At 42.4% G+C, this 16906-nt stretch overlaps 1 protein-coding gene across 3 annotated transcripts in view; it reads right to left on the bottom strand.

Annotated features, from left to right (window-relative positions):
* Window positions 1–16906, bottom strand: part of gripap1 (GRIP1 associated protein 1) — a 42616-nt gene that overhangs the window by 3916 nt on the left and 21794 nt on the right. For all 3 annotated transcript variants that reach the window (XM_040022703.1, XM_040022704.1, XM_040022706.1), the window contains 7 exons: window positions 14808–14903; window positions 12441–12497; window positions 12022–12121; window positions 8411–8541; window positions 5475–5591; window positions 4961–5054; window positions 1636–1808 (listed from right to left, as the gene is read on the bottom strand). In XM_040022703.1, the coding sequence (XP_039878637.1) occupies window positions 1636–1808; window positions 4961–5054; window positions 5475–5591; window positions 8411–8541; window positions 12022–12121; window positions 12441–12497; window positions 14808–14903 (768 nt within the window). The remainder of the gene's footprint in view (window positions 1–1635; window positions 1809–4960; window positions 5055–5474; window positions 5592–8410; window positions 8542–12021; window positions 12122–12440; window positions 12498–14807; window positions 14904–16906) is intronic.

Here is a 16906-nt window from a genome sequence, read left to right as displayed (position 1 = left end):
TTCAGTTTTACAGGCTTACATATACACATGCAGTTACTGTCCCTCCATTTACAAAGGCAGAGGCGTCACGGTGTGATTATTTTACGTGTAGTTGTTTTTTTCCTGTGTAATAATATTCAACATTACTATCAAATCAAAAAATGCCTCTGTGTGCAAAGTGGGTTCAAAAACATAAACAGCTGTGGGATCCTGTTTGTCTGTGATTTGGACAGGGGGAACAAATCCTGGCAGGATCAGCCTGATGTTATTTGTATCCCGCTGTAACTTTACTGTATAAAGAGCTCACATCTCCAAAATGTCAGGAGTAGTTGGTCATTACAAGAAGTGTTTGTGAACTAAAAGTCAAGAATGTGGGATCCTGTTTGTCCGTGATTTGAAGAGCCCAGCGCTGCTCCCGATGAAGGGAAAACCAATTCTGCAGGGAGACCTACTTCGGCACTTGTGCAGGTGAAGCCAAAGGGAAGATGCTTCACCATATTTTCTAGTCTTTGTCTTGGAAGGAAGCTGGTTTGGAAACATATTCAGCGATGCTTCATCTCCTGCTTTGCGTTCATGTGGAGCCCCGTCAAAAACCTGTCCATGATGCTAGCAGTGTCCAAGCGTTTTTTTTTTTTCCCTTTTCATGCCGCGCCCCCCCTTGCAATGGCTCTTCCCCCATTTTTTCTTGTAGTGTGTTTTTTGTTTCTTTTTCAAAGTCAAACGTGTTTGTCCCTGAAGTGTTTCCACATCTTTGGACTTTACCTCACAACTGATACTTTCAACGATCTCCCTCTAGGAAGATCTGACACTTGAAAGAGTGATGATTATTCCTTATGCTGAGACAATGATTGATATTCTCTCAGTGATTCATTCAAACCTGCGGTGAAATGGTATATGAGGAAAAAGCATAGGAGGAATCAATGTTACGGAACAGGCCAATCACAGCAGTTGCGTTGACGTGGCGTGCTGTTACATTTTCATCAAAGCGCCCGTATGCACAGCACAGATTGCTACACTTGCTGTTACTGCGTGTGTGTAATTGTTTGTGTGAGATAAAAGCGAGTGGTAGACCATGGACATTCGCTGTTTTGGCGACGACCTCGCACTGGGGCAAAGTGGTTTGGATGAGAACCATCAACTCCAAGTCTGAGCTGATGGTTCTTAGCTGGAAAAGGGTGGAGTGACCACATAAAGAAACCCACAAGGCTGATGGTCTCCGTGTGTGTACATTACCTTAATGAAACTGTACATACATTGTTTACGTGTTTCATCTTCAGTCTTTTATTAAGTGTTTATTGATGTTTCTATCAGATTTCTTTCAGCTGTATTAATTAATCATTCTCAGTAATGAGATCAGTGAAGATTTCCTGGACAAAGATGAATGCAGCAAACTGATGGATTAGCAGATTAAAAATTAATAATACGACCTGTGGAAACACTTCAATCAGTCTCAGCCAATCTGAAAAAACATTGTTTAGCCACCTGTGAAACTTCCAGGCTGTTCTTTCTGCTGTTATTGGTCTAAACAGTCAAGTCGGTGAAGATGAAAATCATCACCCTGTGTGTGTTTGAATCGGTAATTTAAAGGATATTTTATAGAACTAAACCCTCACCCCGTGGAAACTGTCCATGTAGCATGTTGGTGTGGACCGTTACCTTCTGCAGGTGCATGTTCTTGGTGAGCTGCTCCTCCAACATGTGCTGCAGCTTCTTGTTCATCTCCCTCAGATTCTCGTCTCCTGGTTTCACCAGCTCTCTTAGGACCGAACCCAGACCTCCCCGGTCTCCCTGAGAGCCTCCGTGACCTCCGACCGTGCTCCCCGACACATCTGAGCAGAAAAGCAAAGACACGAGATTCAACAGAGATTCGTTTTAAAAGAAACATGCTGGTCAAACGGCCCGAAGAAAACACCAGAAGCAGTCACAACAGGGAAATAAGGAGATAAAAACAAGGAGATGAAGAGGAGGGTGAGGAGTGGAAACAGGAGGTTTGTTTGTTTTGGTGTTTTCCTTTATTTCTAACCAAACGTTGCACACAAAGCTTCTGGGAGGAACATTACTGAAATTATAAGATTCGTGACCTTGAACCCCTGAAACGTCACTCTGGATTCCTCTCAGAGCGGTGAGGTTTCTGAAACACTAAAAACTGTCCTATTTTTCTGCTTCAACAAAATGATCAGTTAATTTACACAAAGATTCCTAATAAAAAGCCAGAGAGCCCAAGAATCCATCGCAGGACACACGAACAAGAGCCTGCTCGATAACGGGGATCTGCTCATTGGGGTCTTTGCGTGCAGGAACGCAGAGGTGAAGCTCGCCACCAATCATGGAAACAGACATTAAAAACTGACTCTAACGATAAGAAAACACAGTGTGGCTAACACTAGCAGTGCTAATAGTACCAGCAGGCTCACCTGCTTGGTTACACACCGCCTGAATAGTTACGTCTGTATTTACTCGAGCACAGCAGACACACAGCCATTTATGTTCTACATCAAAATTCTTCCCACGCTGCTAGTTTGCAACACAGATCACGGACATTATCTACGAGGGCTGTGGTGCAGGACAGACTCTGGGTAGTTACAGGTGGCTTTGAACATTTCGTTTTTGGTAGCCGAGTCAGCTAACCCCGTCATCAATCATCGGCAGCTCATCTATTCGGTTTGTTTCCTATCATCACAATAAATCGTTTATACGGTTTACTGGGGGGACTCTGTCATCCCTCCAAAGCTGTTTCACCCAGATTCTGACGATCACAATATCAGCGAGTCATCATCTCGCCAGGAGCTGCCGAGAAGCCCTCAAGCAAGGCACCGCCCACTCAACTGCTCCTCGTATCATGCTGGAAACTCTGCAGCTGGTTAAACGGACTGCAGCGCGCTCACTCAGCTTTTCAAGACAAGTTTTAAACAAATGTAAATGAACACTGAATGTAAAGCATATAACTGTGTGTGCGAGTGCTTTTCTAACGAGTGCAGTTTGAAATATTCACACACACAGACAGTCCAGCCTTTAGAGAAGCAGCTCCGCTCTCAGTTTTACTGCCCATTAGATTTACCATCATTACTGCGTTAATGGGAGTGGAATGGAGAGACAGAGGAGGGCTGAAGCAGTCAAACATGAAATTGAAAACAGCAGGAGAGAAAGGACAGCGTGAGGCAGCGGGACGAGGGGGGGAGGGATGGAGGAAAGGTAACTATTTATACAGCACATTTCCCACAGAGTCGTTCAAAGAGTTTTACTCTGAGGGGAGCGAGAGGATTAACATGAGAAGCTGCTTTTTGTTTACTTCTGTTTAAAATCCAAACCTGCCACGTTTCAGTCCATCTGCAGTTCACACTCAGACTGCACGATTGTTCTATTTTACGGCTTTAATTTGATTTTTTTACCACAGAAATCAAAGCCACAAAAATAAGGCACACAATATCTATCATATCCTTCTGCAGCAGCGACCAACTTTCCAATTCATTCTAAAGAGCCACATTTATTACAACACAAGCTGAAATCAGTCGTTTGAAGTGGACCTCCGCACCTCTTACACCTGTGCGGTGAACACTGGTGCTCCTCAGGTGAGTCAAAATCTGGCAAATGGTCCAGGTGTGACCAAACAAAGTGTTTGTGAGGCCAGGAATGATGACCTTGAACAGAACTTCAGCCAGGATTATTTTTACAAACAGACGAGGAGGACGATACTTAATTGAAAAATAAGTCTGCTGATAGCTGCACAAGTTATTAAAAACACTTCACACACAGCAGCGTCACCTTTTGAAGACGGACGAGCGGATAAATATAGCAGCGGTGAAACATCAGAGACGTGCAAATGTATTTACAGAGACGTGGGAAAGTGAAAATCACTCAGACCAACGAGTTTCTCCGTCCTGACATCCGTCCAGCACGAACTTCTCTCCGTCGTGTTGCAGTGGAAACGGCTCGGCACGAGCGGCACATGAAAGTGTTAAGCACGCCTGTTTTTTCCACCGCTTGTTCCTGTTTTCTCCAAACACAAAGAGTCCATGTAAACCTGAGCGCAGGTAAGTGAAGCGGCAGATTAAAGTGGTTCTAATTAAGTGTCACTGTCAGATAAACGACGTGCTGAGCTGGCTAACTTTCTGCTGACTGACGCACTTTAAGTACCTCAGAGTTTGTATTAGCACTTTGCACCAGCGACTCTTCTCTCAGTTTTACCACTGAGACGAGGATTATTTCAAAGACATATTAAATAACTGTTTTGTACCTCGGTCTGTTAAATGTTCCAAAACACTAAAAATGAAGATAATCAGCATTTTAAAGAAAATCTTTTTCTTTTTTTCTTTGAACTACATCACACTCCTACCTGGTGCTTACTTTACAGATCATAAAGCAGAAAAAGAGCCCGGAGTCGTTTAGCAATGGTGATGTCATAAAGTTTGTGAGGACAGCATTTCCAGCTCCGGTGTTTACAAAACTGTAGCAGCAAACAGAGTATCGATAGATATCATATCCATTTCCAGCTCCATGTTTTTAGTCTTAGGCTCAACTAAAGTAGCTTTCCATGACTCACAGTTAAAGATGAGATGACCATGTTAACGCTCAGCTCTCAGTGACAATATACAGACCCAAAATCACCACACCTCACACCTGTGAGCATCGAGCACGGCTCCACAGAAGAAAAAAGCTGAAATGTAGCTAGCTAGGTCAGGAGCTAACTATTATTAATAATGCTGAGTCACAGCGTGGATGTCCACAGCAGTCCTGACATGACATTCATGGCTGTTTCCCATGAATTGGGACTCGACACCACATCTCCACTTTCTGACCACTCCTGCCTGCACACACGTTCATGACGCCAACAGCCGTCTTTGACATGTTTTTTGCCTTTTTTGCTAAAAGAAATGTTCCTGGTCATCACAGTCTGTGGTTGAAACAAAAACTGAATCACAGATGCTCCATAACTACAGTTAAGTTCCAGATGTTTCTGTGAGGAGATGAAACGATTTCTCACCTCTGCGGCTGTCCATCACGTACGTCTCTATGATGGCGCTCTTTCTGCAGATGTCTTCAGCCATCGATGAACAGCTCACCTCCAGATGTTTCACCTGAAACAGACAAAAAACACAATTAGTATTCACTGATGTCACAATGTGTTTATGTAACAACAAACTAAGTCCTTTCTTTAGCATCATTAAACCTGAAACAACTTATTAATATTTAAGTGATTAATAAAGTTCTGCTGAATTATCCACTGGCCTCACAGTGCTACGATACAAACTACCTAAATATTAAACAGACATTAATAATGCATCTAAAAATACAAACCTGCATCTAAAAACAGGACAGACGTTTTACTGTTGACTCGAATAACAAAGAGAAGCATTAAAGCCTCTAAAAGGCACAAGTGAGGCGTTAAATCAATGTTCTGCTTTCTCTGTTAGAGTTTTCCACTCCTGTGTCATGTGCTTAGGACTTCAGGAACAGGACATATAGTTTGCTTTCCGGTTTAGCCAAAGACTCCTCACCTTCTCCTCCAGCATCCATTTCTCCTGCTGAACCTCAGCGAGCCGCTGGAACAGCTCTCCGACCTCATCATCGGATAATTCGGCGGGGCGCTGAGACTGAGGGCTGCCTCCTCCGGACTGCAGACACACACAGAGGCTTCAGTTAATGTGAAAGCTCTGCTGCCTTGCTTTATAGCACTTCAGAGCTCATTCAAACCCAGAAGCTCATTATGCAACCAAGAGGGAATTCGTCACATTATTGGACACGTCACAGGGAAGAGTCCTAAAGAATCGGATGAGGTTGAGGCTGCGTTATCATTAACAGTTTATTTGTAAAGAAAAAGTACAGAAGCTGTGTCTGATGTACTGCACATGTGTGGAACGCCAGGACTGAAATAACAACACTTTTATAACCACTCTTTTAAGTTGGGTTAAACACACTGGCCAGAATCATCAGGAAAACAGACACAATAATGTTTGGTAAGGTAATAGACTCATCGCTGTAACTCTGTGTTTAATCAAACTCAAAAGCTGATCATTCGCTGTATCTCAGAGGTTACAGTGTCTGATGTGCAGCTTCCTGCTGGTACAGTCAGGTGCTAATGGCAGGACAGTGAAGCCAAACTACAGACGTCTTAAAAAAACACTTATGGTGCCACATGAGGAGACTCTCAAATGCAACTGTGAGAGTGTCGTATTTCCACCTGAGAAAAGGTTTCTAAGACAGAACTTCTCCTCTTCCATTATGGAGGCATGTGAGCTATTTGATAAGAGAGCTTATTAGCAGATTCACACGTTGGTCAATCAATAAAGTTGTTCCTCTTCTCTTAAGTGTTCCTGCAGTTCCTGCATTGTGAATCGTTTCATCCTCTCTATGCATCTTGGAAGCAGGTGAAGTTGTGCCAGAAGCTTTTGCTGCCTTTCACAGGCTTGCTAACATGAACATTACCCCAGTTGTGTGTGAGAGGATCAAACTGCTGCCACAGTCTGTTCTGCTTTTACACTTCGGTACAGCAGCTGCTGTCACAGTTTGGGTTCAAGATAATAAGCAGACTTTGTAGTCTCGCGTGTTAAACTCTGCTGAGCCGAACTTTAAAGTCGGATGGAAACAAGTGAAAAAAGTCATCATCATCAGCCCACTGAGATCTATATGTCTGAATGCACACAAAAGCATTCAGTTTGTAGTTTCTCATTAAAATTTAAAGTGTGGACCAAAACAGGACCTTTGAAGCACGCTGAGGCTTTAATCATCACAGAGGTGTCTGATGGGAAACGTTGCAGCAGCAGGACATCATCAAACCCTCTTTTCTCTCATGTGATGCTGTTGCTAATAACAACCGCATCACCACAGTAAACTGAAGTGATGGAGGACTCTGCAGTGTCATGTTTTGACAGAAACACTCATCGACATACAGAGAGTCTGTCAGCTCTATTTACAGTGTTTCTATCAATAGAAACACACACACACACACACCACTGACAGAGATAAATATGGCACCAGGAACTTTAAAGATAAATCAGTTGTAAAACGTAATAAAAGAACAAAAGAGAGGATGACGGGATGTTACAGTTAAATCTGTCTTTCAATACAACCTGGAGGTCAGAGGTCGTGATTCGACCTGACACAGAGCTAAGAGGTCAGGAGCAGAAGCTTGTTTAGCTTTCACTGAATACACTAAAAACACGAATTAATCCACTTTTAACATGACAGTTTTTATCTGTCGAGGTTTCAAACTGTGACTTTTGCTTACATTTAGTTTTAACACAGCTTTAATAAATACCACGGTTTACATTTTAATGTGATGAAAGCGCACAGCCGGTCAGGGCTATTCTCCATTATTCTGCCAAATTAATTTTCTGCTTCACTTTCCTAAAGCCTGAAGTATTCAAACAAAAAGGCAAAAGTTATCAGAAAGTTCTGAGAGCAGCTCCATAAAAACCTGTTTAAAATCCTACTCTTGGGCATATTCACACAGCTTCCAGCATGCCTGAAATTTTACATCACATTAACTGAACTTTGAGTTGAACCTGGGTCTTTGCAGGAAATGGTCCAGAGGTGAACAAGAAGATGGCCTTGAATGTGAACATATTTTAATCACACATTTTACTCAGTTTATTACTGTAGAAGGTTAAAAAAAAAAACCTCAGATGTTAACCTTTTATAGCTGTTGCTATGAAAACAATGTGTCCTTCCAACAGCATTAGTTTGTAGCTGCAGACACAAAGTAGCACTTCAATTAAACCTTCATCTGAAATTGAGATTTCTTCAACTTGCCTGAGGTTTTGTGTAAGCACTCAATGTGTGCTCCAGTAGCTGAACAGCAGAGAAGCCGTATCCAGTAAAGCCTTTAATGATGCGTAAATCTGTCACAAAGTAACATCAGCAAACTGCAGCTGCAGCATTAAAAGGCCCATCAGAAAATTTTCCTTTCACTGTTTCCTCAATCAGTCGATCTGTGATCTCGCTCACGGCTGAATCCAGAGCCGGCCGGAATCTCCACATCCTGAAGAAGATCCAGCTGCTGTTGCTGGTCATGTATGAAGTACTGATGGAACGTTTTCAGCATTTTCAGCCGTCCAGCCAGAACGCCATTCTGGCTTAAGCAGCTGCTGACTCCAGGCTGACAGGACATATTCTCAGATGTTCATGTTTGTGTTTGGATTTTGAGATTCATGATGTTGATCACATTTCAGCCATAAACCACCATCAGTACAATCAAAAATAAATAAATAATAACGTGAGATATTGAACCAGACGAGGTCCAAACACCAGTCAACAGAGAGAACAGATGAGTGCATGGCAGCCATTCAAACGCACCATGATCAGGCAAACTGAAAAACACTGCCTTCTCTGTAAGTTGGAGCCGAGTGTGCTGGCTGGGATAATGTCCACACCAAAGCCTGAAGTGTCACAGACATCAAGCTCTGTGTTTAAGGTGACGAGGAGCTCCACCCACCTTATTCTGATTGGTCGACTGAGACTCCTTCATCATGTCTTTGTAGGAGAAGGAGGACACGGAGGACGAGTCTCCGGTCTGCTGAGTTCGACTGGGACTGTTGATCTCTGACAGAACTAGCTCCTCCAAACCTGAAAGAACAACAATTTCACTCTAAGCATCAGGACATATTCACCTCTTTAAAGCTGCAGTCCACCCCAGACAAACTCTAAATCCCGCAGCTGTTTGACAAAGACTTTTACTTCAACCACCTTTTAATACGTAGCCTTTTACTTTGAGTCTGTTCAGTCCTGTGAGAAATTAAGAACACTCCATGTTTCAGTAGCTCGTAGAAACACTTTTAGCAGCATCTATATGACTTCATCAGTGTCTCACATCACTGGGGAAGAATTTTGGCCCACTCAACCTTGCTTCAGTTCATTGAGGTTTGTGGGCGTTCATGTACGCACAACTGTCTTAAGGTCCTGACAGAGCATTATAATCCGGCTGAGGTCTGGACATGGACTGGAGCATTGCAGCATCTTGATTCTTTTCTTCTTCAGTGTGCTTAAAGCAGGACACTGTTCAAAGCACAGCAGTAACATAAGGTCTATTTATGGCAATAAATGATCCCTTTAAGCAGTGGATTGGTGAATGTACCTTTTAAGAGGGCGTACGTTCTTTGAAAGCAGAAAGCCGTCTCTTTAGGATTGCAAACATCCCTTAAAGGCAGTAAGTTGTCTATTAAAACGTGCACTGCCCCTTTAAGACTGTTGTTTGAAAGTGGCAAGTTGGTGTTTATGGCAGAAAACTGTCTTTAAAAACACCAAAGTGTTTCTGTAAGATACTGGACCACCATGTTAAGCATGTGGACAGTCCATTTAAAGACCAAGACTATTCCTTTTAGTATATGAACATCATTTTAAAGCCTCCTGTTCATATAAGACCTATTTATGGCAATAAAGGCTGTTATTGCTTTCAGAAAGCAAACTGCCCTGTTAAGCTGCTGGACTGTCAAACAATCTTTTAAAAAAATGTGGACATCCTTTTAAAGCAGCAAGCCGTTTCTGTAGGAATGCAAACAGCCCTTTAAGGCAGTAAGCTGCCCATTTAAATGTGGGCTGTTCCTGTAAGAGTATGATTGTTGCTTTGAGGTAGTAAGCTGTCTGTTTACGGCAGTGAAACTGTGTTTTTAAAGCAGCAAGTTGTCCAAGTAAGACAGCAGTGAGAGAACTGTCCCTTTAAAGGACAAAGTCACTCCTTTAAGGATGTCCTTTTAAGGCAACTGGCCGACCCTTCAGGCTGTCCCTTTATTGTCCAAGGCAATGAACTGTCTCTATAAGACATCCCACTTTACCATTAAGACCGTGGACTGTCACTTTTAAAGCAGCACGCTGTCCTGTTAAAACGACAAACTGCCCCTTTAAGGCACTGGGACGTCCCTATAAGGCAGGTACTGGGAGAGATGGATAAGTAGCTACTTTAAAATGTCTGATTCTCAGGTTTGTGCAGAAGAAGCTTTTAAACATTCAGCACTGCTCATAGATTATACATGAAGCTCAGAACTACCCTGCACTGCTCCAACTGAGAGAGTGTGTGTGTGTGTGTGTGTGTGTGTGTGTGACAACAGAGAGTCTGCTAAATAAGCACCAGGGAATAAGAAAATATGCAATAAAAGAATAACATTTAAATAATATTAAGTGGAAAAAGTTAAAACTTTCAAAATTCCATTTGATGCAGGTGTGGGCAAGAAGTGTTTTGGTTGTGTGTGTATTTGCTTGTGTGTGTATTTGCTTGTGTTTTGCCAGCAGACGCCAGTGTGTCCAGCTCAGCTCTGGGAACCAGAGCGCTCCATTAAATATTAAGCAGGAGGTTCCGGACTGAGCCAGAACCTCCTGACGCAGGGCTAGCATGCCGCTTATTATTGGACTGGTCACGTTACAATCACATCTTGGCCTCACACACACACACACACACACACACACACACACACACACACACAGCCCCAAAACTGCTGTCTCTCCTTCCTGGAGTATTTAAATGGGAGCACCATCCTGTTCGGGGATTTACGTCCTCTACCTCTAAGTTTCAGAGTCCCGTCAGGTTCAGCTTTATGGAGCTCTAAGTGTGCAGCAATCGATAACCTGCAGAAACATGCAGTGCTAATGTCTACAGATTACTCGAGAGAGGAACAGAGTTTCCCATCCAGAGCACATCACACCAGGTGTTTTACAGGACATGAAACTGGTTTTAAAATGCCCAGCTCTTCCAGGATAAGTGGGTCGCCTGCTTTAGACACCGACTGATTGCCATCCAGGGCTTCAGCCTCCAGCACAGATGCTGATGATCATGGATGAACTTGTGCTGCATGAGCACAAGGCTCTTGGCTCATTGGTTGGAGGCATGATTGTGACAAGTGTATCATCGAGCAAAAGCTTGGACCACTGTTACTGAAACGACACCTAATAACTGTGACATGACTTCAGGTATGGTGTCAACATGTTTCATGCTTCTCATATACCCTGTGTTTGTGAATGTTTCGTCAGCAGCAGACGTCAGCATAATCTTGTACATTGTGTCCTGAGGCATCTCTGTGATGACTTTTAGTTTTTTTACTGGAACATTTTTAACAATTACAGGCATAAATCAGGACAAACCTACGTAGACTCATTTTTAAAAAGCTATTATTAGAATTTATCAAATCGTCATCAAAAACCTTATTTACACCAGGGGGGCACTTTTTTCCTTTCAAAACATCCTGAGCCTGGAGGCATACAATAATGTTAAAGTCTCCATGTAATGTACATGTGTTACTCCACAGAAGACTCACCTTTTAAAACTACGGGCTGCTTACTTAACATCTGTTCTGTGAAAAAGGGTGATTCTGAGCATAATGTGCACATGAAAGAGAATCGGTAACGATAGACAGCAGTGCTATGAACAAAAAAAAAATGTACGCTCATATCAAGCTCCATAGTTTACTTTTAAAGTGTACTACAAGGCAGCACAGGAGCACAGTGGTTAGCACGGTCAGCGAGATGCTCCTGGAGTCAAATCCACAGCCACCTTCGGTCTTTCTGTGTGGAGCTTGCACTCTCTCCCTTGCATGGTTGCAAGTGGACTGGCTCTTGTACAGCACATTTATACTAGGCACAAAGCTTTATACAACATGTCTCATTCACATATCATTTTTCTATATCCAAGGCCTTTCTATTTAACTTCCACACTCCAACAAATGCATCAGGAGCAACTCAGCAACTACAGTATCTTTGGCACGCAGATCAGAGCAGCCATGGAGAGAACCACCAACCTTACGATTAACAGATGACCTGTTCTACTTCCTGAGCCACAGCCTCCCCGTCACACTGTTTAAGCCAGTTTTCCTCTAATTGGTTGCCCTGCTAACAGTAACTACCAGAGCAAATAGGTGGGGCTTCTTTCTGGTTTTGTAAATCCTGATGGGAAAATTGACCATTTCACCGAATGAGAGGAAACAGATTAAAGGTTTTCAGACTCTGAAGCTGATGTTGCGTCAGTGGGACTGAAGAATGAACAGACAATACCAGCATTTAACTAAACGCAGGGGCATGCAGACGTGAGGACAGCATCACAGTTCGAGGTGCGTACAGTACCTGTCCTGGTTTTGCTGTTGGTCAGAATCTCCTGGAGCCTCTCCTGCAGTTTGTCTGCTCGCTTCCTCTCCAGCTGCAGCTGCCGCTTCAAATCCTTCAGCTACACACACACACACACACACACACACACACACACACACACACACACACACACACACACACACACACACACACACACACACACACACACACACACACACACACACACACACACACACACACACACACAGGTTTATTTTCTAATTATTATTTTCCATGCACCACTGCTCTCAAATTACTCTGCTAAATATTTTTTCCTTTCTCATTGCTATTCAGATTCTCGTCTTGCAGTATCGGTTGATCAGTCTGCGTCTGTCACTCACACAGTCCATCCGTCTCTTTGTCTCTGGCAGCATCAGTCAGATAAACAGTAAACTTACCGCTGCGCTTCCCTTCTTCTCAAGAATCCTCTGACCGTCCACAGTGTCCTTTATCTCCTAAACAAAGAAAGCAGGTCAGAGACATCACTGTCAGTTACTCTGATCGTTCTAGTTCATTTCCAAAGTAAAAACGCCAGAAACATTTCCTGAACTGAGAATTTACTGCTTCTGTTTGTCAGACATTATATTTTCTGACTTTTTCAGGGCATTTTATACTATTAAAAAAAAAAAGTGCACAATACCAAACATGAACACCTGGGTCCATACTGTAAACGTGCCAGATCTAGCTTAAAATGGACATTTTTTCATCTGCAGTCACGATTGATGAAATTATTAAACATGAAAAAAAAAACCAAACCAGCAAAAACACAGACACCAGCCAGAACCATGTCAAAATGAAAGCAAGCCATATTGAGCCTGTAGCTGATTTTAAATCTGATCAGCAAATTATTTTGGTTCCTTAACATTTTGGCCCACAAATTCTGTGCTGTGATCTGCAGAGCATCGTGCAAACACCAAGCTAAACAGACGCTCGCACCTCCACACAGCATAAAGGGAGGGTGACGCTAAAGGCAGACACTAAAACACATAAGCTGGGTGAATAAACAAAGAGAAGAGTAAACAGATTTTGGTGCTTTTTAAACAGGTCCACAGTTCCTGGGTTCAAAGTGACACATTTGTAAAGGTTAAAAACCTCGGCCTCAAAGGGACCGTCTCCTTTTATCTCTAGCGTGGGCCGCTGCATCAACCGTGTAAAGACCTTTCAGAGGACCTGCTCAAAGCTTTGCTGCAGTGCTGCAGACCACTTCAGCTCTGCTGGGAGAAATCCTAGTAAAGGTGATCGGCTTTTTCCATTAGGACTCCTAAACTGTGGAACCGTCTGCCCCTTCACACCAAAATACTCTTTTAAATCTCGTCTTTAAATTTTCTCTTTTGAAAGGCTTTTGTGAATCTTTGGTGTGTGGCCATGTTTTCGATCCCGTTGTGTCTCCTCATTATTGTTTCTTTTTATCATGTTCTTTGCTTTGTTCTTGTAGAAGTGTTTCACCCTTTATCATCCAAGTATCATACACTGATAGACTTGTTTTAGAATTCTGAATTTTCTCTCTAGCTCAAAAAAGATGAGCAGCAGCGCTAACGTTAAGCGTACCTACTCAAGTCTCGGCAGAACGGATTTTTCTGCCCGTGTTCAGACAGCAGTGCGTTGTGAATGCTTTGTGATCCCTGAAAAGCTCACCTTGGAATTTTGTCTGTAGCACAAAGGTTACCGGAGTTACAATGATTCAAAGAGCATTCGAATGGCTAGAAATAAAGAAATAAATGTATTTGTGTATCATTAATTTCTTATTGTAAAATCCTTTGTCATTTATTAAGAAGTGTATAGAGCGCGTAAGAAGGGGGAGGGGCGGGGCAGAGACTAATGATTGACAGCTCCTGTGTAGGGGTGGGTGTTGATAATCGATTTATTGATTAAAATCAATTCATTAAAATCCTGACTCGATTTTTAAATATACCTCTGTAACTTTGCTCTGCTTCACGTCAGCAGCATCAGGTCATGTTCATGTGTTGATGAATGGTTTTCCTTCGTTTTTGATCTACTGCAGAATATTTGTATAAAATCTCAGGCCAGGAAAATCTCCTTCATGTTTTTCTGTTTCATCCTCAGCTACTTTGACACAAAGGCCTCTGCTGTGATGCTCACACCTTTGATAAAGTCTCACAAGTGTCAGCTTTCTTTTTATAAATATAAAAATATGGAAATGTACTGATGCATGATCAGAATTATAATATTTCTGACTGTCTGAGGCAAAATTTCCCCGATTCAAATCGAATTGAATGGGCCGTTTAGAACCACCACTTCATCTAACCCCACTAACTGCATGTCTTTGGACTGCGAGAGGAAGCTGGAGAACCCAAAGGGACCAGTGCTAATCACCATCCCACCGTGCTACCTGCTTCTGACAAATCAAAAAACAAATTAATCAATTTAAATTTACGAGTATTAATTTCTGTTATGTTTGTTTCTCATAGCATTTTACTTGCATATGAAACAGCAGGTATTTGTGTCTGTTTATGTCCATCTTGTACATACAGTGTATGGTCTCAGCCCGCTGGTTCATACTGTAAACATCAACCTTTATTTACAAAACTCACAAATGTATTTCCATATTTATAAAGCTCCTAAAAGCTGCTCTCTGTTCTATCATTATAAACAGTAGGAAAAGGACTATAAGGGACTATTTACAGCGGCGTATCAAACCACATTTGGTCTCGTAGACAGAACCGTGTTAGTGGGTCTGAATTAAAGTTTGCAGTCTTTGGACACTGGAGGAACGAGATATATCAGCTCTGACACAAAGCTATTACCTGTTTGAGTTTCCCGATGGTGTCCCCGTGTTCCTCCCTCTGCTTCTCCACCTCCACCAGCTGCTGCTTCAGTTTCTCCATCTCTGACTGCTTCTCCTGCAGGACACAAAGCGACACATCAGGATTTCGTTCAGCAGCTCAAACATTTGGAGGAGAAATGCGGCGAAAAACATTTAAACGAGCTACATTTGCACCTCCAGCGATGCCCCCATGCTCTTAATCCATCTGACACAGAGATTAATTTGAAAAAGGAAACTGCTTTTAATTCCCTTCTAATCTTCTGCCGCTAATTAATTTGACTAAAATCTACATTAAAAACATCTGCAGGCTGTAGCCGCTCACCTGACAGAGGGAGGGGGAAATGTCTTTCTGGAGGAAAACAAGAGTCTGTTAATTCCCTGTAATGTCTTACACCTCTATCAACAGCTCACCACGTGGTGGGAGAGAAGCTCTGAGACTTTACTGAGATGTACGACATTATTTATTTAAAAAAAAAAAAATCACAAATAATAATAAAAACTCTAAACTGCAGATTTTAAACTCATTTTGTAAGAAAACTTGTTTATTCTTTGCTTTCTTACAGGATGCTACTGTAAATAAAAATGTGCCATTGATGACCTGCCAGCTGTTCCCTCTTCATTGCAGCACACAGATGTTTTAGACATAAGGGCACTGACACGGTTTTTCATACTCGATTTAATTGCATTAGTTATTTTGGAAGATTGGAAACAGTTTCTCAAATACAGAAATTTACAAGAAGTACAGCATGTGGACAAAAACCCTGAGCCACCTACACATTACACCTGCAGGAGCTGCTCGACCACAGAGACCCTTGGCATGAAGCTCCCGGTGCAAAGCTTTTGTGCTGATGTTAAAGCCAGAGGAGGCTTGGAGCTCTGCAGCTACTGAGTCAGCAGAGCGCTGGAGACTCTTCATCATTTTGGTTGATGGCTCCCCTTGGTAGCTTTCTGTGGTCGGCCACTTTTGAAATAACACCACTGACAGCTGATCGTGGAACATCTGGGACTGAAGAAGCTTCACAAACTGTTTTGCAACAGTGGCATCCTGTTACGGTACCACACCTAAATTCAGCAGGATCTTAAGAGTGACTCATTCTTTTACAAAAGAAAGCAGACTTCATGGCTAAGTGTTTGATTTTACACATCTGTAGCAATGGGAATTAAAACACCTGAATTCCAGGATTAAGTGTTGTGGAATAAGAGATAAGACTTGCATTTAAATACCTGCTTTTTTTCAGCATGTTCTGATGTAACTGGAGAGAACAGGGTGAACTGATTATTTTTAATTTGCCATTTAACGTTCAGTTTAACAAACCTTAGCGTTGACGTTCAGGAACGAAGACAGGAAACGACATGTGACGGCTGAAACTCAAACCCCCGACACGTGGAGCACCTGCCCGGGACCTGACCTGCCCTCTAATTAGACTTCTTCCATCATTAATTAACTTTTCCTATTAAGTTTCCTCACTCTGGTTTCAGTACCAGGCTGTTATCCAGCAGATAAAACACACACGCACACGCAGACAAACTAATCAGTGCAGCAGGTCTCTGAGGAGAGACTTTCTCACAGACGTATACACGATCACCGTGGTCATCTAATCTGCTGAAAGGGCTCGTTACTGATAACCAATAATTACGCTCATCAGTAATGAGAATTATTATTGGTTATGAGACTCTAATGGTAACCACATATGGAGCTGTAGCCACAATCAGACTGTGTTAATATTTGGGTCTTTACTCCTTTCAGTTAGTCTTTGTGGAGTTCTGTACACCAAGTGTGTTTATATCCACTGCAGGAATCAGAGCAGGTGGCAAGCGCTCTCCTTTCAGTCTTTGTTTTAGCTGCAAATTACATTTAGTGTTTATGGTTTATGTTTGGATTATTTAAACTTGTACGCAGCCTGGCGGCCCATCACATCACCTTACATCAATAACAACAAACATCTGCAACGTTTAAAAATCTCAGCATCTTTTGTCTGTTTAGTGGAGCCATCTCATTTACAAAACTCTTCTGGAAACAGTGTTGACAGAGCTAATCCAGTGCTTCTTAATATTGACAGCGTGTCACAGTGACCAATT

The sequence above is a fragment of the Simochromis diagramma genome, unplaced genomic scaffold, assembly GCF_900408965.1.
Source record: "Simochromis diagramma unplaced genomic scaffold, fSimDia1.1 OVJJ01000308.1, whole genome shotgun sequence".
Lineage (NCBI taxonomy): Eukaryota > Metazoa > Chordata > Actinopteri > Cichliformes > Cichlidae > Simochromis > Simochromis diagramma.
The sequence above is the reverse complement of the archived record's forward strand: the minus strand, read 5'-3'. Positions and strand labels throughout refer to the sequence as shown.